The sequence below is a fragment of the Scyliorhinus canicula genome, chromosome 12 (genome assembly GCF_902713615.1).
Source record: "Scyliorhinus canicula chromosome 12, sScyCan1.1, whole genome shotgun sequence".
Lineage (NCBI taxonomy): Eukaryota > Metazoa > Chordata > Chondrichthyes > Carcharhiniformes > Scyliorhinidae > Scyliorhinus > Scyliorhinus canicula.
Window position 1 is genome coordinate 139,479,521 of NC_052157.1, and position 23,702 is coordinate 139,503,222.

General features: G+C 45.5%; 1 protein-coding gene across 3 annotated transcripts in view; it reads right to left on the minus strand.

Annotated features, from left to right (window-relative positions):
- The window catches only part of sez6b (seizure related 6 homolog b), a 1,051,857-nt gene that overhangs the window by 393,309 nt on the left and 634,846 nt on the right, over positions 1-23,702 (minus strand). For all 3 annotated transcript variants that reach the window (XM_038814277.1, XM_038814276.1, XM_038814278.1), the window contains one exon: positions 8,172-8,364. In XM_038814277.1, coding sequence (XP_038670205.1) covers positions 8,172-8,364 — 193 coding nt within the window. The remainder of the gene's footprint in view (positions 1-8,171; positions 8,365-23,702) is intronic.

The following is a 23,702-nucleotide window of genomic DNA, read 5'->3' on the forward strand; positions in this document are numbered from 1 at the left end:
CAATGATTCTGCACTGAAGGGATTCTATTCTATGAATTGGCTGAGCAATGTAATTGCCAAACAATGCAATTGTTGATACATGGCACCCTCCTTATCTTTACCTGTAATTTGGTGTCAATTTCTGTTTGCTAATGCACCTTTGAAGCAGCTTGGCACTCTTTACTGCATTAAAGGTTCTACATCTTTATGAAGGGAGGGACGCAGAAGACAGGAAATTACAGACCAGTTAGCCGAACTTTGGCAATTGGAGTCTATTATTGAGAGTGAGATTGCTGAGTGCTTGGAAGTACATGGTACGATAGGGCTGAGTCAGCACGGCTACGTCAAGGAGAGGTCATGCCTGACAAATCTGTAAGAATTCTTTGAGGAGGTAATGAGGACATTAGACAAAGGAGAACCAGTGAATTTGATCTATTTGGATTTCCTGAAGGTCTTTGACAAGATGCCATATAGGAGGATGGGAGGTTGCTAAATAAGATAAGAGCCCATGGTGTTAGGGGCAAGATATTGGCATGGATAGAGGATTGGTTGACTGGCAGAAGGCAGAGAGTGGGGATAAAGTGGTCTGTTTTAGGATGGCAGCTGGTGACTAGTGGTGTTCCGCAGGAATCATTGTTGGAACCACAACTATTCACAATATACATTAATTAAAAAAAATATTAGTGTACCCAATTCATTTTTTCCAATTAAGGGGCAATTTAGCAGGCCAATCCACCTACCCTGCACATCTTTGGGATGTGGGGGCGAAACCCACGCAAACACGGGGTCCATGTGCAAACTTCACATGGACAGTGACTCAGAGCTGGTATCGTACCTGGGACCTCGGCGCTGTGAAGCAGCAGTGCTAACCACTGCGCCATGGTGGTGCCTCATTAATGATCTGGAAGAAGGAATTGAGGGCACTGTTGCTAAATTTGCAGGTGATACAAGGATCTGTAGAGGGACACGTAGTGTTGAAGCAGGAAAGCTGGACGGACTTGGACAGGCTAGGAGAGTGGCCAAAGAAATGGCAGGTAGAATACAACGTGGAAAAGTGTGAGGTTATGCACTTTGCAGGACAAATAGAGGCATTGACTATATTCTAAATGGTGAAAGGCTTCGGAAATCAGAAGCACAAAGGGACTTAGGAGTCTTAAATTCAGGATTCTCTTAAAGTTAACATGTAAGTTCAGTTGGCAGTAAGGAAGGCTAATCCAATGTAGCATTCACGTTGAGAGGGCTAGGATACAAGAGCAGGGATCTACTGCTGAGGCTGTATAAGGCTCTGGCCAGACCCCATTTGGAATATTGTGAGCAGTTTTGGACCCCGTATCTAAGGAAGGATGTGCTGGCCTTGGAAAGGGTCCAGAGGAGGTTCACAAGAATGATCCCAGGAATGAAGCTAGCAGCCGAGGACACATCCTCAGACTCAAGGGACAATCCTTTACAACTGAGGTGGGGGGAATTTCTGCAGCGAGAGCATACCGTGGGCACCATGGTAGCATCGTGGTTAGCACTGTGGCTTCACAGTGTCAGGGTCCCAGGTTCGATTCCTGGCTTGAGTCACTGTCCGTGCAGAGTCTGCACGTTCTCCCCGTGTCTATGCGGGTTTCCTCCGGTTTCCTCCCACAGTCCAAAGATGTGCAGGTTAGGTGGTTTGGCCATGCTAAATTGCCCTTTCGAGAACCCCAAAGTGTATCATGGAGTTGACCTGACCCACAACTTTTAATAGATTGTGGTATGGGCAGCACGCAGCCCACTCTACAGGTGTGGTACAGCAGAAATGGAAAAGTATTTTTTAAAGCAAAACAATGTTTATTCTATGAACTCAAGTTAATCTTTTTAAAATATACAGTGAACATCTTCGCAACCATCAATTCAAATACAACCCCCAAAGAATACAGCACTAAGTAATCCTTAATAACTTCCCAAACATCATCCAGAAGAAAAAAGAAACACCTTTTAACAGAAGCACATCAGGTTTACATTCACTACTGAAAACATTAATAATTCCAAATTCACCAAATGATCAAGAGATAGTCTTTTCATGGCAGAGATCAGTACACCTGCTTTGTCTGGCTTCAGCTCCAACACTGAAAATGAAACTAAAACCACACAGACACACCCAAGCATTTCTCAAAGTGAAACTAAAAAGCAGAGCCAGAGCTTCAGCTCCACCCATTCTCTGACATCACTGCAGTAACATGAGCAGCCAAACATTTCTTAAAGCGACATTCTCATGACAGTCTTGAAGACAGAGATAGATAGGTTCTTGATTAATATGGGAATCGGGAGTTACGGTCAGAAGGCAGGAGAATTGGGATGATAAATACAGCAGCCATGATCGAATGGCAGTGTAGACTTGATGTGCTGAATGGCCTGACTGTTCTTTTTGGCCTTATGGTCTTATATGAATGTATGTTGCTGTTGCCTCTATATTTTAATTGTAAACTGGAGACCAGTTTGCATTATATACCGCCAAATGCGATAGATTTTATTTAAAGTTGATATTTAAGTATATGAACAAATGTCAGTCTTGAAACTACTGGAGGCATTCAGCATCAGATTTCCAAACCAATTTTATTTTCGACAGCTTAGTTCCCACTCTATGAGATATGTGTTAACAGGCCGACTTCTACCCATACCAATTACAGCTCTGGAGTTTGAAATGGGTATTTTGAAACCTCTTTTGATTTGCATTACATTCGAAGTGAGAAGGTTATGGCATTAGCTCAAAAAGGGCATGCTTCGCGGTTGAGAGATTTCTCTCCACTTTCTGGGTCAGGATTTGGGTTCCAGCTTTGAGCAAGAGGCACTTTGTGACATACATGCTCTGATTACAAAGTGCATCGACTGCAGTCGCTGCGAGTGTGCATTGCCTGAAGTATGGGCATTATTAGGGAGGAGTGAAAAATCAATGTCATCTAAAGTGATTCGAATTTGGCAACCTACACTTTCTTCAAAAGTGATTTGATGCTCTACGAATGCCTTACCAAATCGATTGCCTTGTGAAACCAGCTATCTGCACAAAACCTGATTGTTGATATGGGGGCGGAATTCTCTGTTCCTGAGGCTAAGTGCGGCGCCAACGGAGAATCCGCGGGTGATTAACAACGGGAAAATCGGCGTGAACCCCTCACCGATTCTGGTAGCGGTGAGGGGCTAGCACATATGGAACACCCACGGATCACGCAGAAAACGGCCACAGAAATGCCGGCGCAGGACTGACGTGCAGAACTGGTCGCCGACTGTGCTGGAACCCTAACCCGCCCACCTTGACCCCACAGCCATAGACATTGGCTGGAACTTTCTCAAAAAATGGCAAAGTGTCAGATTCTGACTGAAAACTGTTGTGTTTCTCCCCAGAGAAACTGCAAGTTTTTTTCTCTAGATCTTCTGACAGTTTGTCCAAAAAAGGCAGGGTGGTGTGTTTTCCACCGTCATTCTTTTAAAAAAAATGTTATTGAACATTTTTAATGAATACAGAACACTAAATTAAAACAAAACACATCCTCAAACAAAACCGCAACCCCCACCACCCCGTCAACAGCTGACGGGGACTAGCTCTTTAAAAAAACAGAATGAAAGAATGCCATGTTTTATAAATCCCTCAATTGCACCCCTTAACGTATACTTAATTTTCTCAAGATGCAAAAATGCCATAAGATTCCCCAGCCATACCGAGGCATTGGGTGGAGAAGCTGATCTCCACTCTTACAGCACCCGCCTACGAACAATCAGTGATACAAAGGCCGAGACATCCACCCCGTACCCGTCTCCAGCTCTGACAGGTCTGACACCCCAAAATGGCCACCAGGGGACTGGGCTCCAATTCCATCTGTAGTATCAGCGAAATGGTCCTGAAGAAGGAAACCCAAAATCTCAGCAGCTCAGGACGTGCCCAGAACATGAGAACTTGATTCGCCGGACCCCTCACACAACACTCACACTTATCTTCCACCCCTTCAAACAATCGCCTCATCCTACCCCTAGTTAAGTGTGCCGGGTGCACCACCTTCAATTGTATCCGCCCCAGTCTTGCGCACGATGAAGAAGCGTTTACCCTACGCAAGGCCTCACACCACATCCACTCATCTAATTCCACCCCCAATTCATCCTCCCTCTTGGCCTTAGTCCCCACCAGGGATGCAGTATCCTCCAACATTATCCTCTCATAAATTTCCGAGATGCTCCACTCTTCCATCGCCATGAGCGACAGAACTCTCTCCAACAATGAGGCTGGCATCACTACCGGAACGATGGGAAGGCCGTCCTCGCAAAGTCCCTCATGCAGATACCTAAAGTTCTCTGCCTGTGACAGCCCAAACTTCTCCGATAACTCCTCCTGGTTCACGAACTGTCCCTTCAGAAACAAGTCCCCCAAACCTTCTGCCCCCTTGTCCACCCAGCCTCGAAACCTGGCACCCAGTCCTGTTGGCTCAAACATTCTGAAATCTCCCCAGCACAAATCCCTTTATGGCCCTCTTGCAAGAGTTAGTCACCATAACGGGATTTGCATCCATGGCAAACAGGCTCACAGAATCCCGTTGCGCCCTCCCCCTCCCACACAGTCTCACTTGCAAACCCCTTGAGGACCCCCACACTGCCACCCTCCACACCCACAGCTTTAAAAGAAATATCTGCAATCTAATTATCGGCATGACTGGTTGAAAACAGTATATTTGCTGAAGAATGACATAAAAACGGTCTCCATTTCGAGATCAATGAAATGATTGACAATGCATTTCCTGTTGCAAAGTGTCAATTAAACTGGGACAGACAGAATGAGCTAAATGTAAATGTAGTTTCTGGGCATGATCTACTTGCCCGAACAGGAGTGCAGCATGGCCAGAGGATCCCGGGTCAGGCCTCTTCAGGGATTTACCCGGCCCCTCCATGCCGCGCAAGAGCTAACAGGATCTCGCGATCTGGGTCCCACCCATTGTGGGCGGCATCAGAATTTGGCAAATCTGTATATTAGAGTGAGTAGCTAGTCTAACTTTATTATACAGTTCGCCTGATCTGATCTACCCGAGGAGTTGGGATCTAACCCCCTCGCCTCGGAGGCCTGAGGCAAGCGCCATTAGGTACTGTTCCCCCAAATGGGGAGCAGGCGGAACAGCAGTCGGGGAGGGGGGGTTCTCCCAGGGGATGGGAAGCCCCTGAGTGGTTGGCCTCTGGGCAGGGTGGCACCCTGGCACTGTTGGTGCCACCTGGGCACCTTGGCACTGCCAGCCTGGGAGACAGCCTGGTAATGCTGGGCTGATATTGTGCCCATGCCGGGGGTTCAGGCGCGGGGCTGCCCGGCCTATGTAAGGTGGGGTGCGGCGGTGGAGGGGTCTGTTGACTCTCTTATAGGTGAGTTGCGGCATTGGGATTGTCCAATTGTCACGTTGGGGTGGGGGGGGGGGGGGGGTCGCGAGATCCAGGCGCCATTTAAAACTGCCGTTCTGATCTCCTCCGGTATTGGGGTGTTCCGGAGTGCAGACTCGGGGGGAGGGGTGTTGTTCCCCGCTGGGCCACCCAAAAAAAAGAGCATCGTTAGATAGCGGGGTCGTTCCCGCCACTTGTAGCGTTGGGAACTATCCCTCAATTCCTGCCCAAGACAGACTGTGTTTTTGTTTGGTTAGACCGCGCCCCATATATTCCGTCTCCCTTGCCCGAATCGGCAATAAGATGATTTTGAACAATGTCTGGCGAGTTGCTTACTTCTAATTGTTGGTTTCAACTCCTGAAAGAACAAAGCCTAATAAACATCATCTTCTATGCACACAAATTATACCTTTTAGTTTGTCCAAGATAAATCTGAAAATCTGACTTCAGCCCTTGTCGTGACAAAGAAAAATCAAGCTCCACAATTTTAAAAAGATTAATTATAATGGACCCAAGTAGCAGTTTTTGAAAAGCCATGTTTATTGGGGGAGTGGGTTGACAGAAAGTGTTTGGGGATCCCTGCAGTAACTTCGATCAAGGCAACCAAGGCTTCTGAGCACGGATCTTACATCCCTTATTGAGCCACACTGAAGTACTGATTGTTTCTCGTATACTAACTGTGGTGATATGAGTGGGAGCACTGCCATTGGTGCAGAGCATTGGTTTCCCGTTGGCTCTGGCTGGTCATGTGCCTCTCGTCTGATTGACTGGGACTAGTCGTGTGACTGCTCACTAATTGGTCGAGAGGCAAGTAGAACCCGCCTCCGAGGCGGGGTATAAGTACCCAGGTTTCCCGGCAGTCAGCCTTTCTCTGTAGTCGACTACCGGGCTAACAACTAGCTGATTAAAACCACAGTTTGGATCTTCATCGTGTCTCGAGTCCAATTGATGGTACATCACGAACATTTTAAACCATTTCGATATATCTTTCTTGAGGTAGAGACATATTTGTTCATACATTCAAAATAATTTTTGATGCACAAGCAAACCATAAACTCTTCAAGGTAATCAGTGTGTGATGTCATTCTCCAGTATAAATACCATAAGACATTGGAGCAGAATTATACCATTCAGCTTATTGATTCTGCTCTGCCATTCAATAATGGCTGATATGTTTGTCATTCCCACTCTCCTGCCTTCTTCCCATAACCCCTGATCCCCTTATTAGTCAAGAACCTATCTCTGTCTGAAAGACACTCAGTGAATTGGCCGGGAATACAATTTATGCTAGAGTATCCTCACCCATTAGTATATTAACCTACCTTTGCAAGTAGGAGAGATCAATGCAAGCGTCTAGTTTAAAACAAACGCATCAGAACGTCCCATCAGATATATTAATGGCCTACTCTCTGCTTAACTCTAATAATAATCCTCCTCAAGCTGAGTGGAGAGGCTAACTCCAGTATCTATTCCAGAGCCTGATCCTGAGAAAAATTTTGAACATATACTGGGAAATATTTGTGAGTGTTTTCCCTTTTTTCGCGGGCAGAAAATGTGAGCTCCTGCAGGACTAATATTCCTTGGGACTAGATCCGATTGTTAAATTGGTTTAACGTTGTTCCTACAGTGATATGGAGGAAGGGAGAGAGCAGGAGGGGTGCGGAGACGGGAGGAGTGGCACTGAGAGTGGAGGAGCCAGAAGGGGCACCGAGAGGGAAGGAGCCAGGAGGGGCACTGAAAGGGGAGGAGCTAGGAGGGGCATCAAGAGTGGAGGAGCCATGAGGGGCACCAAGGGAGGAGGAACAGGAGCAACATCAAGAGGGGAGGAGCAGGAGGGACATCAAGAGGGGAGGAGCCAAGAGGGGCACTGAGAGGGGAGGAGCCATGAGGGGCATTTAAACGGGAGGAGGTAGGAAGGTCACCGAAAGGTGAGGGGGGAGGGACACCGAGAGGGGAGGAGCCAGAATGGGGATAATTGTAGAGGAGGATTCAGTGTTGCTTTTCATCACAAATAAGGGCAACTTCCACCAAACCAAGAACACTGATGCCCTGTGTGAAGCATCACACACTCATCTAACGTGAAAATATTAGTCTTGTTGCAGAAAAATGTTTTTGGAGGTGTGTAAATGTTATACTGTTCAATGTTACGCGATGATTCTTCTTCTAAAATATTTAAATGACTTGTGATAATGGGGAGAGATTCCCCCAACTACGCATAACTCATAATATAAACAAGCTTCAGAAAAAGGAGTCACAGATGTTGAAGACAGAACATGTGGAACACAAGAAAGCTTTGGCTCTCTTCTGTTATAAATAACAAAGAGAAGAAATGTGTCCTCTTCATTGCTGTAACCATCACAGTGGACTCTCCGCAATCACTATCTTTTGCAATGCCCAGACATGCCATAGTCACTTCACACTGCTGCAATTAATATGGTACCTTTGTTTTACCACCTTCTCGAGTGAAGACTAAAGAATAGAAACAAAAATACCAAGCTGTATAAAAGAGCACTAAATATTTTATGAGATGCCAACATATTCACTGTTGACATAAACCAGTCTTCACAAACATATTTTACATTCAGGTACCCTTTAAGAGCTCAGTCGATATTGAGTATATGTTGCGCCTGTGAGTCTCTTACACAGCTCCTGACAAATACCAATGGAAGCCCACTCCATTCGATATAAATATTCATTTCTGTAAGATCTAGCAAGTGAGTGCTCTTTTCCAAGTCAAGCCTCTTGTTTTCAGTTTTGATAAAATAATCAGCAACAAAATACCGGCCTCACCATTACAGTCCTGGTGTGTAAGCACTTACCTTGATAATGGAATTGGAATGAGCCTGGATTTCCAAGTTGAATGCTTTGGAAGTGGATAGAAACTTGATTGCTTGGACTGCGAATCACCTGCCCCTTCATTAAAATTGACTCATTGGCAAGAACAGTTGGTTCGTCTCCGTCGAGCCCTTCAATTGTTAGCATCTCTCCTTCAGACAGGCTGATGTTTTTGACCTACAGAGAGATTGTTTGGAAAACATAGTTACAAAATGACCCATTATCAATGTGTCTTAGCCCGAGCAGAGGGAGGCATGGGAGCAGCAACAGAATTCCCACATTTTAATGTTTATAAATTCTGTCTTGGAATATTCTCTCTGTCTCTTTACGCAGCATCCTCCTTGTCCAAGGGCTGCTAATTATCTGCATTCATTTAATTTTGCCAATATTAATATTAATGTGAATATTGCCTCACATTAATATTTTGCATAGATGTTAAACTTAGCAGCCCTTAAAGTTCAATCTTAGCTAAATGTAAATTTAATGACCCAGTTCTCCTGGCATTGAGTTGCATCATAAATAAGCATTGGCTGCAAATTTGGGTTATAACATCGTGAATTCTATCTTTGATTCATGAGAGAGCAGAACTGCTGCAACAAGCTGTTCTAGCCCACTTCACTCAAGTGGCAGAATGGTACTTGAATAAGTCACCAGCTCACAGTGAGCGAGGGACATTTTGTCTCATTGGAAGGCAGGAATGGGAAAGGGTGTGTTCATCCTGCATTAGCTGAACAATGAGGCACGTTTTATTCCTGGAAACAAAAATGTCACCTCAAATTGCTGTCCACCCTCTGGTCTGATTGGTTACACCCAAATATTTCTTAAATATTTCAAACTTCTGACACATTTTAGGATGCAGAGAATGTGGTAAATTTGACCTGGGACCTGGGAAGATTGCAAGCTGAAATCTCACTGCCACAAATCCGATTTTTGGCCTCTCGCGACATTTCGCTGCCATAATAGGGTTTGCACCCATGGCTAACTGGACCACTATGTCGTGCCCTGTCCTTGCCTATCATTTTAAATCCAACTGTGATCTTGGCTATCCAAACACTGGTCTTTGTCAATGAATGACTGTTCCAATGAAGCTTAGCAGAAGCTTAAGGAACCACACTTCATCATTCAATTAGGCACCGGTTCGAATCCTGGACAAGAACCCAACTATCTGCAATTTGTAAAATTCTGAGGAAATGTTACCACACCGCATGCGTGATAATACTTACATACATATCTTTAATGTTGAGACAACTATCTTGGCGACAAAGAAATAGCTTTATAATTAACAGTTAGAACAGTTCTTAAGTAAAAGAGAAAACCTTAACTTACTTCCTAAATCTGTCACTATGTTTCAATTATGGAAACTAATATATTTCAAATACCACTCATGAATAAAGTTAGCAACCAGGGGTTTTACTTGTTTTTCTCTGTGCAGAGTCTTTGGAGAGAGAAGATTTCAAGACTAAACTGCAACACCTCTGTTAAGTGAGAGTTCCAACTGACTTATAAGACAGATTTGGCTCCTCACATTAACTATATCATCTGCACCCGAAGCGTAAGGAATTATTTTATCCCTTCTTACAAGATGTCCCCTGACATGTTCAACCAGGAACAAATACAGTATCCTTCATTAATTATCTACACCCCAGAAGTCCTTCAAGAGTAAACAATAGTCCATTAGCTAGCTGTCTATAAACAAGTAAATAGTTCTCAAGATCGATTAGCAGAAGATTTCACCTGCGAATCAATGATTGTCTCACTTTACGAAAACTTAATCACCATTCTAGCAGTCCTAGCATCTTAACCCAGGTCTTAATAGCATTACTGCAGAAAATAGGAAATATGACAGCTTGTTACATTCATCACCCACCCTAAATCTTCTGAACTCGAGCATTTATGATCGGAACCGTTGCCCCAATTTTCTATGATGGCAGCTGTTAAGTGATGATTCTATCATTTTATTTCCATCTCCTCTACATTAGTGTGGTCCAATAAGTTTGCCACTCCCATATCTGGCGAGTTGGCCGCAGGTAATGGTTTTGATTAGGTGAGAGACTTTAATCAGATGGATATTAGAACTCTATAGCAGCCCAACCATCTGAGAACATGGTTCCAGACTCTGCTTAAATCCGTGGCCCTGTCTATAGTGAGCAGTAAATCCTAATGGGAAAACATTCCTTAATATTAAAAACCTGTAGCCTCGCTACATTGAGGTGTGTGGTAAAGAGGTCCTCAATGAGGGAAATGTAAGCATGTTGAAATATCCCTGAAATGTGGTGACACTCCGGTTAAATAACCACCAGTAAGCTCTCTCTCAAAAGCGGAGGGCAGCCCAGTGTCCTCTGGGACTATGGTGACTTTCTTCACTGCACCGCAGTTAGAAGTCACTGCTGCTGAAAATATTATTTGACAGAGCTGCAGTCAAAATGCAATGCATTATTGCTCAACGTTAATCTTGCTCATCAATCCCAGTACATCTCTGGGAGTTTGTTACAAGATTCATCACATCCATCCCATCATGTGGCAGATATGCTGACCTCATCATCACAAGTTCAGCGATAATCAAAATTCAATTGGACATCAGTGCTCTGGACCCATTTTATGTTTGTTCATCTGTCCAATTACAAGATCCTTTTGCCTTACACTATCATCCATTGTGTCATTTGGTCATTGCTGCCTTCCACTCTATCACAGGCCTCCCCTTTTTGTCCTTTCGCCCATCCTGACTTTCAACTTCTCAATTTGGTTAAAACCAGTAATATCTCGACATTTCTCCAGTTCTGCAGACAGATTATTACCTGAAACGTTACCTCTGTTACTCACTAAACAAATGCTGCCAGACCTGCTGAGTATTTCCAGAACTTTCTGTGATAGTCTAGAGTTTACAGTGCTGAAGGAGGCCATTCGGCCCATTGAGTTTGGACCGGCCATTGGAAAGAACACCATACCTCCACCTATCCCTGTAACCCAGTAACCCCACCGAACCATTTTGGACACTAAGAGCAATTTAGCATGGCCAATCCACCTAACCTGCACATCTTTGGATTGTGGGAAGAAACCGGAGCACCCGGAGGAAACCCACGCAGACACAGGGAGCATGTGCAGATGCGCATGGACAGTGACCCAAGCTGGGAATCGAACCTGGGACTCTGGAGCTGTAAAACAACTGTGCTAACTACTATGTTACCGTGCTGTCCCAAAGGGTTATACCCTGGTCGATACACTGAGGGACCCCTCGGACATCCCCTGGCAAGCACTGCACAGGAATTGTTCGGAAGGTTTCACCTGCATCTGGAACCCTTTGAAACTCTGATATTGGATAATTATGCTAACCCCCTCCCCTGGACAACCTCCCCGATTACCTCCCCCAACCCCGCCAACTTCCCTGGCCCCACCAACTACCCCCACTCCCAACTACCCCCTGACTTGCCCCTGAACCCTACTTCCCTCCACCCTTGACCACTGGGCTAACGCCCCACAAACTAGATACCCCCCAACACACACTACTCCTGTTGACTTCTCCACTCCCTCACTACCGTAGAGACAAGTGGAAATTTAGCTGCTATAATTAAGTGCAAGTTAGCTGAAAACCAAGACAATCTCCACTGGAACATACTGGAAATACTCAACAGGTTTGGCAACATTTTCAGGCAGCAAGAGAAACAGAGTTAACATTTCAGGTCGATGGCCCTTTGTCGGAACTGGGAGCATTTAGGAATGCAACAGTTTTTAAGCCAGGAAAGTAGGAAAGAACCAAAGGAAAGGTCTGAGGCAAGAGAGATCCAGTGACTAAAGAGATGACGACCAAAGCAAAAGGCGATTGTAATGGGACAAGTGAAAAAACAAAAATGGGTCCAAAAATTAAGGCTGCAGGAAGACATAGATAGATTGAGTGAGTGGGTAAAGAGCTGGCAAATGATGTATAATCTGGGAAAATACGAAACTGTCCATTTTGGCAGGAAGGATTAGAAAGCATATCATCTAAATGGTAAGAGGTTGCAGAACTCCTAGGTGCAGAGGCATCTGGGTGTCCTTGTGAAGGTTAGTTGCAGGAACAGCAAGTAATTAGGAAAGCTAGTGGAATGTTATCATTTTTTGCAAGGGGAGTTGAATACAAAAGTAAGGAGGTTCTGCTTCAGTTGTACTGGGCACTGGTGAGACCACATCTGGAGTACTGTGTACAGTATTGGTCAACTTCTTTAAGGAAGGATGTAAGTGCGTTGGAAGCAGTTCAGAAAAGGTTTATCAGCCTAATGCCTAGAATGGATGGGTTGTCTTATGAGGAAAGATTTTTTTTTTTAAATTTAGATTACCCAATTATTTTTTCCAATTAAGGGGCAATTTAGCGTGGCCAATCCACCTACTCTGCACATTTTTGGGTTGTGGGGGCGAAACCCACGCAGACACGGGGAGAATGTGCAAACTCCACACGGACAGTGACCCAGAGCCGGGATCGAACCTGGGACCTCAGCGCCGTGAGGCGGTTGTGCTAACCACTAGGCCACCGTGCTGCCCTTATGAGGAAAGATTCATGGAATCCCTATAGTGCCTTTCGGCCCATCGAGTCTGCACCAACCCTCCGAAAGAGTGCCCCACAGAGGCCCAATCCCCCCACTCTGTAACCACTCCTATTCTTTAAGGGGCAATTTAACATTGTCAATCTACCAGTCCCACATCGTTGGACTGTGGGAGGAAACCAGAGCACCTGGAGGAAATGCTCGCAGAAACTCCACACAGTCACCCAAGGTCGGAATCAGACGTGCTGGTTAGTTGAATTGGGCAATCTGAATTCTCCCTCAGTATACCTGAACAGACACTGTAGTGTGGTGACTAGGGGATTTTCACAGTAACTTCATTGGTGTGTTAATGTCAGCCTACTTGTGACACTAATAAAGATCATTATTATTGTTGTTTGGGTGTCCTGGTGCATGAATTACAAAACATTAGTATGACGGTACAGCAAGTGATTAAGAAGACAAATGGAGTGCTGACATTTATTGCAGTGTAATTGATTATAAAAGTAGGGACATTTTTCTGCAGCTGTACAGGGCCTGAGATGGACAGTATCGATACAGAGTTTGTTTATACTTACTTATGAAAGGATCCAATTGCATTAGAAGAGGTTCAGGGAAGGTTGACTCAACTGATTCCTGGGATGAAGGTGTTATCTTACAAGGAAAGGTTGGACATGTTGGGCCTATTGTTACAATATCCTGGGCGAGTGCACGGTCAAATTCCAGCCCCATAGACCCCGGAGTCCAAACACAAGGGAATTAACCAAAAATATGTGTAATTTCCTGAGATCTTTAACCCTTAACTGCTCCAATGAGGTACAGGCACCAGATTTATAAGTGAAACATTAAAAAAACTGTTGCTTCATAACAAAAGTAAAAGATGAATATATAATGAAACAATGGCCTGCTAATCTAACTATTCCCAAAACCCCGTCCACCTTCCGCACAAACACACAGAAGACAAAGGTTTTTAAAAAGATTTTCCAATTAAGGGACAATTTAGCATGGTCAATCTACCTACCCTGCACATCTTTGGGTTTGCGGGGGTGAGACCCACGCAGACACGGGGAGAATGTGTAAACTCCATATGGATAGTGACCCAGAGCTGGGATCGAACTCAGGTCCTCGGCACAGTGAGGCAGCAGTGCTAACTACTGCGTCACCGGGACACCCACACAGAAGACAAACATAGAGTGGGGTTGGATTGAAAATAACAGGGATTAAAAGGCATGAGATAGTTATTTGCTGCCGGGGTAGTGGTCTTCGCAGCCAGTGATCTTCTAGTGGTGACCTTCAACCAGAACCTGCATGCTGTAGAATGCTCTCTGGTGAGTCGCTTTCACTTTTAACAATCGGGATCTTCACACTGAGAATTCCACCTCTGAGTTCAGCTCAGTCCTGGCAGGTCTTCACCAGTCTCACTGAGACAGTTTTGGAATTCTCTGCCTGAGAATTTAAACAATGGTTGTCCGTCCGCTCTAGTCTTCGACGACATGTCTGCCATTTTTCCAGATCAAGGCTCATTTCCAGGCGAACTCCCACAGGTTTAAAGGATTGCTGAGAGGAAGGTCAGTTTCAGCTCCCTGGCCTTCAATCTGAGATCTCAACCTTTTGCAGGCCTGATAGGGGAAGAGTGCATAAACCAGCTCCAGGCTGTCTCCATGTCTGACCAGAACTGAGGTAAAATGCTCTTCTCCTGCCCTGCCTTTCTTTCAGAAAAAACTGCTACCGATCACATGACTCAAAACACCCACCAGTTGGTAGCAAGACGTACGCGAGGATAATCGCACTTGAGTAGCTCCAGGAGAATTCACTTAATTTATTTAGTAGCCATTATCTGTATCATAGTTGGTTACCTTTCCACGTGTTTGTTAATAAATCATCTTTCTAGTTAAACAATGAGATGTTCTGTGTACTTCATTACATTGGTCATCACACAGAACACAACACTCAGTAATGACGTACAGGAATTTTGGGTGCCTGTACTCCTCCCACCCGAACCAATCTCTCCATTGAAGGGTGCTGGGCCTGAGTATTACATGTCAAAGTTGAAAAAGTGACACAATATGGAGATAATTTTGGTCACTTGTGTCTCATTTAGCAACAGCTCTGTATTGCAACTTTCAATATTTAATTAAAAGGCAATACAACTCCTAATTTAGTTTTTTTTTTACTTGTATAGTTTAGGCAAAGCTGCCATTGACCATAATGACCCAAGATATATTTCACTGCCCTTTGCTGCTTTTTCAGTCGAAAGGGATGCAATTCATTAATAATTTCCTCCTGAAGAAATGCAACCTGGTACATATCTCATCACTCTGACCTTTAAAGGACAACATTTGTACTTTAGCAGCTGAACCAGAAACTGCTTTAATGTGGATAAATGCTGCATCATCAAGTTACTCCTCAAGACAAAGCAGCTATTAACCTATTCCCTATCTAGGGCAGGCCAGAAATGACCAGTGTTAGCATGCAATCCTTTAATCTATATAGATAAATTTCTTTATCTATTTCAGTGGAGGTGTTAACCCATTTGAAATAAACAAGCATGGCAAGATAGTGGGTAAAGGAATGCCGAATCACCATCAATAACGCAAGAGACCAACATGCATCTTTTCCGCTTTCTTTGGCGTAACGGTTAGCTGAATGAAACAGAGGTACTCCAGCCCATACCTGCTGAACGGTCTGTTGCCACAAATACTTGGGGCGCGATTTAACCGGAAAAATTATATGTCCGGCTTTGGATGCGTTTAGCGGGGTGTTTCCCGGTGGCTACTGGCAAGCCCATAGATAGTTTTCATAGAATTTACAGTGCAGAAGGAGGCCATTCGGCCCATCGAGTCTGCACCGGCTCTTGGAAAGAGCACCCTACCCAAGGTCAACACCTCCACCCTATCCCCATAACCCAGTAACCCCACCCAACACTAAGGGCAATTTTTGACACTAAGGGCAATTTATCATGGCCAATCCACCTAACCTGCACATCTTTGGACTGTGGGAGGAAACCGGAGCACCAGGAGAAAACCCATGCACACACGGGGAGGATGTGCAGACTCCGCACAGACAGTGACCCAAGCCGGAATCGAACCTGGGAACCTGGAGCTGTGAAGCAATTGTGCTATCCACAATGCCATCGTGCTGCCCTGTTAAAACCATGTTGCGTGGTTGCCCCGATCCACACCCCACCCCCCCCCGTTTTTCTCCCACCCTCAATATCGGCAAGGCTCCCGGGAATACCGTCCACTCCCACTCCACCAGGCAAGTCCCCCGCCTCTGGGCCTGGGACTGTTCCCCGGCAATGCCAGCCTGGCACCCAGGCACCCTGACACTGCCACCCCAACACCCTGCAGCACCCCTGACAGTGCCAGGAAACCCATATCGCACTGCCAGTGTACTCTATGTGAAAGTGCCAAAATTGCCTGGGTGCCAGAGGTTGCGCCAGGGTGCCACCCTGCCCTGTCCCTGATCACCCTGGGGTCTCCAAATAGCCCCCCCCCAGGTGACATTACAACTAGTCCACGTTTGTGGAAGCCAGTACTAAACCACCCCCTGGCGAGTTCTTGCAGGCATGGCCATTCAGTCCCAGGTTCAGGGAGAATCCCTAAGTACATATTTAAATTAGTCTAATTGCTAATTTAAATGTCGATCTGGATCACGTCCAATGAGGGCGAGATCCAGGTCGCGACATCTCAAGAAACTTCTTTGAATCTCGTGAGGTGTTTCGAGCATCGTAAATCTCATGAGAGGCCTCTCGCGAGATTCAACGGCCTCGACCCCACCCCAAGTCAGGTGCGCGAGGCCCTTAAAGCACGGTCTTGGTATCCAACTGGTCAGAATTATTAATCTTGAAAAATAAAATTCTTGTAGAGTTCAGGAACAAAACCGTCTTGAGGACAAATCTGAAATGAGAGTCTCGGGGTAGAAATTCATTTTGGTAGGAGTGAAATTGGGCAATCGTGCATTGCTGCTTTAAATGGTAAATGCAATCAGGTGGAGTGTACAGGAAGCGGCAAAATAGTTACCGCTTGTTTTGACTAAGGCAGATTCAGAGCCTTCAATGTTTCCACAACCTCAATATCTCAACTGTATGGAGTCTGGCATCCAGAGTCCAGAGCTGATTGTGAAACTAGAGCATGAGGCAAGTTCGAACCACAAGGTAAAAGGGGATAATTGTGCCTGCGACAATGGGGGCAAGGGAGCCTTCCTGTAATAGGTTTTAAACTTGACCCGTATAGTGGAGTCTTGTATGCACCATTTCAAAAGCTTAAAATGATTTGAATTGCATCAGTGTTCATTTACACCTGCAATGATTTACGTGCTTTGACATGTCTGCGTTTTGATAGCACAAGTCACTCCTTCACCTAGATTTTGTACAATAATGTTGCAATCAAATGCAACACACTTTTACTTATGCTAATTGAAAATCACAGCCCTCTCAACTTCCCACCACAATCCAGTTTCCAATTACCAGCAACAATACAATCTGGTCAGCTGGTAACACAATGTGCCTGCATTCCAGCAGATTTAGCCACTGTGGAATTCTGAACAGCAGCTGCAAGAGCGATACTGTCATTTTGTTTCACGGGCCTGTTTTCAAATTCCTTCACTCTGGCAATCCAGACACCGGTGCCTCCAGTAAATTGACGTTTCCTTTACGTTTCCCAGTTTGCAGTTCTTTGGTCGCCTTTGGATCAATTCGAAGCACTGAAAACAGAAGCTCAGTAAGAGGGGCGAGACTCCAAGCAGTCAGAGGTTTCAAGTCCGTTTTCTCACATATAAAAATGTTGGATAAAAGTCCAATACTGCAACTTGAGAGTAGAACATATTAATGGAGTTGTCCATTTTTGTAACCCTTTACTGCAAAGGTTTCTTTTGCATTTTATTTCCAGCGCTCGCTTTGTTATGATGTGATGTGTTTGTGCCTATATGAATGTGTGTCCTCAAAATGAATCGAATTGGTTTTCTAATAGTTGAAGAATTTTAAAAGATCTAAGTGGCATAACCCTGGATTTCACAACCACTGTGCACTTGACCACAAATTCACCTCAGATTGCCTTATGCAACACAAACCTCGAACTTTTGAAACATTTGGCGTGCTTGGTACGAAAATTGTCTTTCGGCAACCCATTGATCCATTAGATTCCTGATGAGTTGTGTGCACTTAACAAACCTGTTAGCACGGACAGCACGATGGCGCAGTGGTTAGCACTGCTGCCTCATGGTGCCAAGGACCCGAGTTCGATCCCGGCCCCGGTTCACTGTCCACACTGAGTTTGCACATTATCCCCATGTCTGCGTGGGTCTCACCCCCACAACCTAAAAAGATGTTCAGGATAGGTGGATTGGCCACACGGTCGCACAGTGGTTAGCACTGTTGCTTCACAGCACCAGGGATCCGGGTTCGATTCCCAGCTTGGATCAATGTCTGTGCGGAGTCTGCACGTTCTCCCCGTATCCTCCTGGTGCTCCGGTTTCCTCCCACAAGTCCCGAAAGGCGTGCTTGTTAGGTCATTTGGACATTCTGAATTCTCCATCAGTGTACACGAACATGTGCCGGAATGTGGCGACTAGGGGCTTTTCACACTAACGTCATTGCAATGTTAATGTAAGCCGACTTGTGACAATAAAGATTATTATTATTATACCCATTGGAGTTTAGAAAAATGAGAGGTCACCTTATTGAAACATGTAGGGCGCAATCAATCAGCCTCATCGAGCTCGACTCGGGATGTGACAAGGCTGGTAAATCTCGTGAGAGGCCTCATCACGCCTCGTGAGATCTCGCGGCCTCACGAGGTGTCGTGATCTCGATCTCGCCCATTGAGGTTGGGATCCAGATTTGAAAATTCAAGTGAGCAGTTAGTCTGAGGTGGGGTGCGGTGGGGGTGAGGGGGAGGGTGGCTTGATGATCCTCCAATTGGTGAGTTGGGGCATTGGGGGATCCGGCTGCCGCAGCTAGAGATCGGGTGACCATTTTCTGATCTCTTCCTGCACTGATGAGTTGTGCTTGTTAGTGCAGGAAATGGGACTGAGTGCAGCCTGGGTGGGGCATTCCTCACTGAGGCCCAGAAATGAAGCAGAGACCCGTTTAATAGCAGGGTCAGTCTCTGCGCTTCCAGCGCCAGGAAACAGCCGGCTAAACGCACCTGACAAGGGCCTCTGTTTCATTTCCGTTAAATCGCGTCCATAATATCCTCGGGTGAATGCTGAGAGGGTGTTTTCCCTTGTGGGGAAGTCTGGAACTAGTTGACGCAATTTAAAAATTAGGGTTTTCCCATTTAAAACAGATGAAAAGAAATGTTTCTCTCAGAGGGTTGTTAGTCTGTGCAGTTTTCTTCCCGAGAGAGTAGTAGAGGCAGTGTCATTGAGTATCTTCAAGGCTGAATTTGATTGACAACAGAGCCAGGGGTTATGGGCGGCCAAAATCATATCTGCCATGATCTTATTGAATGGTGGTGTACGTTCAAGGGGCTGAATGGCCTAGCCCTGTTTTGACTTCCTGTATTCATAGAGAGTTGAGGGACTAAATTCATCAAATCTAGTCATTTCTGAGCTATCGTCAGAAAAAGGTGACCATGAAAATCGCTACATTGTCATACAAGCCAGGATGGTTTGATTGTTTTTGCAGTATTTTGGTCTGCATAATGTGAAGTAGTTGCAACAGCTCACCCTGCAGCTGCAGGAGAGTTTCCCAAGGTGTTGGAGGAATGCACTGAATTTCAAATTCAGTTTGAGGGCAACAAACTTGCGTCCCACACTAGTGTTCCGGTCTTAAACCAAGGATGAGGTTGAGGATAAGCATGAGGACAGATTTGCCCCAAGTGGACTGGGCTGAAAGACTAAAAGGTCGCACAGTTGAAGAAGAGTGGCAGACATTTAAGGGGATATTCAATTCCTCCCAACTAAAATATATTTCAGAGAGAAAGAGGGAGAAAATGCATCTGTGGTCAATAAATAATAATCGCTTATTGTCACAAGTAGGCTTCAATGAAGTTACTGTGAAAAGTCCCTAGTCACCACATTCCGGCGCCTGTTCGGGGAGACCGGTACGGGAAATGAACTCGTGCTGCTGGTCTTGTTCTGCATTACAAGCCAGCTGTTTAGCCCACTGTGCTAAACCAGCCCCTCCTGCAAGGAGGTTAAAGATAACATAAAGGCAAAAACCGAGCATATTGTGTTGCAAAGGGGGGCAGCACGGTGGTAGAGCGATTAGCACTGTTGCCTCACAGCGTTGAGGACCTGGGTTCGATCCCGGCCCCGGGTCACTGTCTGTGTGGCGTTTGCATATTCTCCCCTTGTGTGGGTCTCATGCCCACAATCAAAGATGTGCAAGGTAGGTGGATTGGCCATGCTAAGTTGCCCCTTAATTGGAAAAAAATTGGATACTCTGAAGTTTACAAAAAATATATATATTGTATTGCAAAGGTCAGTGGCAGGCTGGAGGATTCACCCATAAACTTTTAAAGTCCAACAAAGGATTACTAAATAAGTAACAAAGAGAGCAAATGGAAATTATGAAAGAAATCTAGTGCTAAATATACAAAAGAATAGCAAAAGATTCTAAAAGTATATAAAAAGGAAGAGAATAGCTAAGTTCAACATTGGTCCTTAGAGGCCAAAATTGGTAGTTAGTGGGGAACACAGAAACGTCAAAGAAACTAACCAATGTTTTGCCTTGGTTGTCATGATGGAGGACACAGAAATGTTATTTACATCAAGAGATTTGCAGTTTTAACACATTTGGGCTCAAGACTTCACAAAGTTCATCCATTTATATACACAGCCTCATTTCTCCACACAGAAAAGTCAGATGAGCTATTTTCCCCATTAAATTAAAAATAAAGTTAATTACTTATCTCCCTGCTCTGCCATGTCCTATCTGACATTGCTGATGAATCTTTAGGAACCATGCCACGTTGGCCTGGTATGAATTCTGGAATTGATTTGCCAGATGTAACTTCCCTGCAGGTATTGCAGATGGCAAACATATGTGGAATCACAGCATTTCACTTTTAATGCAATTATTCCCTCACAGCACAATATTCCTTTTCAAATAATAAAAATAAAATGCATTGAAATCAAAAGTGTTTCTAATTTCCACGTAATTTACCTGACTTTCTGCCTATTTCACTTTTCGCCCATAATTTTTGTGCCCCACACTCTCCCTCTCCAACAAAACTTCTCCTCATCAATATCGTTTCAATTCCGGTCTTGGGTGACTGTGCAGACTTTGCACTTTCTCCCCAGTGTCTGCATGGGTTTCATCCCACAGTCCAAAGATGTGCAGGTTAGGTGGATTGGCCATGATAAATTGCCCTTAGTATCCAGGGATGTACAGGTTAGGTGGGGTTACGCAGATAGGTAGCATGATAGCACAGTGGTTAGCACAGTTGCTTCACAGCTCCGGGGTCCCAAGTTCGATTCCCGGCTTGGGTCACTGTCTGTGTGGAGTTTGCATGTTCTCCCCGTGTGTGCGTGGGATTCCTCTGGGTGCTCCGGTTTCCTCCCACATTCCAAAGATGTGCAGGTTAGGTGGATTGGCCATGCTAAATTGCCCCTTCATGTTCATAAGGGGTTACTGTGTTACCGGGATAGGTTGGAAGTGTGGGCTTAAGTGGGGTGCTTTTTCAGAGGGTCGGTGCAGACTCGATGGACCGAATGGCCTCATTCTGTACTGTTGAGATTCTATGAATCTTGAAAGCATTGGTTTCCACAAAAAATTGGCATCTATCGGAATATCCTTTATCCACGGTTAGGAGGGGAAAAGCTCCTTTAAAAGTAGGCCCCATGTGGTCTAGCCAGAGGACCAAGCAACAGTGACTGCATAGATGGAATGGTAAACTAGGTATTTATATCACACCTTTAATTGCAAAAACATATTAAGGGAGGAAAGAGTGTAACAAAATCAGCATTTAAAAACAATTGTTGTGAACCCATATGTTATGTAAAAAAAGTATTTTCAAATTTACTGGCTGCAAACCCCTAATTGATTTTTAAAAAAGACTTAAACCACATTCCAGCACCTTGGGCTCACAGTCAAAGATGGCTGCACATTTTCATCACTGTACGTTCTGCATTCTAAGACGATTGAAATGTAGCCAACTTGTCCAAAAAGTTGCACAAGGCCTTGAAAGAGAACAAAAAGGGGGCCATCTCCTATCCCACTTGCACATGTCCAGAATGATCAACTGGATAGTCAACTGGATGGAGATGTGCACAGCTTGGGCCCAAAACGAACACAGTAAGAAGTCTTGCAACACCAGGTTCAAGTCCAACAGGTTTGTTTCAAATCACTAGCTTTTGGAGCACTGCTCCTTCCTCAGGTGAATCACTGAGACTGAGATGCTTCCGGTCCTCTGATTGGCTGACAGGCCTCAGAGGCGGGTGCCACATCCTGCCTAAAATGCACGGGAACCCGCACAGCATGTATGTAACTGCCTGACTAACATTGAATTCTGTCAAGGCTCCAGAAACGGCTGCGTGGAATTGCTTGTGCCTTTCCAGCTAGTGGATGGGCCACTGCCGCAGACAATAAATTTAACTCAGCGCATAGATTGATGACTCTTCATCAGAACTGGTGAACAGAGAGGTTGGGAAGGTTGGAAATTTAGCCTGAATCCCCAGACATAATGGGCTGGATTCTCCATTTCTGCGGCTAAGTGCCGGCTTGAGTGGAGAAACTACGGGAGGTTTAAGTGGAGAAAATCAGCGCGAACCCACTGATTCCTGTAGCGGTGAGGGGCTAGCACGGGCGCTGGCTGAAACCCCCCCCTCCCCCCCCCCCCTCCCACGCTGAAAATGGGCAGAGAATGACTGGGTCCTGGACCTGCAGCGGTCGCACCGTACAACATGGCGCCAGGCGTGTGTGGACCCAACCCGCCATTCACGACCCCACAGCCCACTCCCCGGCCACCCTCCACCAGTCCCTCCGTTCCTCACAGAAGCACCCCCCCCCACCGGCACAGATCCATGCCGAGTGTGGCGCCGGTGGACACAGTCTGCAGCCGCCACCCCGGGTTCATGATTGTGTGAGCACACATGTCCTGTGCTGTCGGGAACTAGGCCCATCGAGGGCCGAGCCTCACGGGTGGGCCAACCGATGACACGGCAACTCCATTGCAGCGGCGCACGCAATGATGCCATTTCCAAAGAGGTGGCGCATGACTGACCGGCGCCAAACTGGCACCGGCACCAGCCCCGATTTTGACGTCGGAGCCCATTCTCCGCCCAATCGCCGAATACGATTTTGGCTTCAGACAACGGAGAATCCTGCCCAGTTACTTTGATCCTTACAAAATGCCCTTTTCTAAATATTGTCATCTTTCAGAATAATTATCAGAGATATGTATTCTCTCAGATAATGTGGGACTCTTCCATGAAATTGCTGCACAACACACATAGGCCGAGACCCATGGTCAGCAGGAGATTAGTGTGTGTCCGGAATGAGCTACAACAAAGCTATCTTTTTGAATAGACTGCATTTCTCAATCAGTTGCCGTACAAATCTAGAAGAGCTTTTACAAGGTGTTCCTTTTGGATAAAGTGTTCAACCAAGACTCTGTCAGCCCTTTTGGGCGGACAGAAAGGGTCCCATAAGGACAGAGGCATTCTTCCTGATGTTCAAGCTAATGTTTATTGCACATCCAACGTCTTCCCCTGTGCACAACTTGCCGACCACACTTCATCACAAGGGTGAACTCTACTTTAGAAGATGCACCATTTGCTGTAACGGACTTTAGAATGCCTTTCCTTTCATTGATGTGGCTCTCTTTTGGCAGAATTCATTTATCTGTAACTGACTGTTAGAGAGCAGAAAGCCCAGGGAGTTAGTTCTTCCCGGGCCAGAATTGTAATCCCTTTTGGCGACTGCAGCGCTGTGCCTGGATGGGCTGGAGATTGGTCAACAGTTCTCCCAGGCAGGAAATCTGCCCAAGGGCAAACGGAGGTCCCTCCTGCTGCCATGGCAGTGGGTCTGTTGGGGAAAACTGACAAAAATACACCATT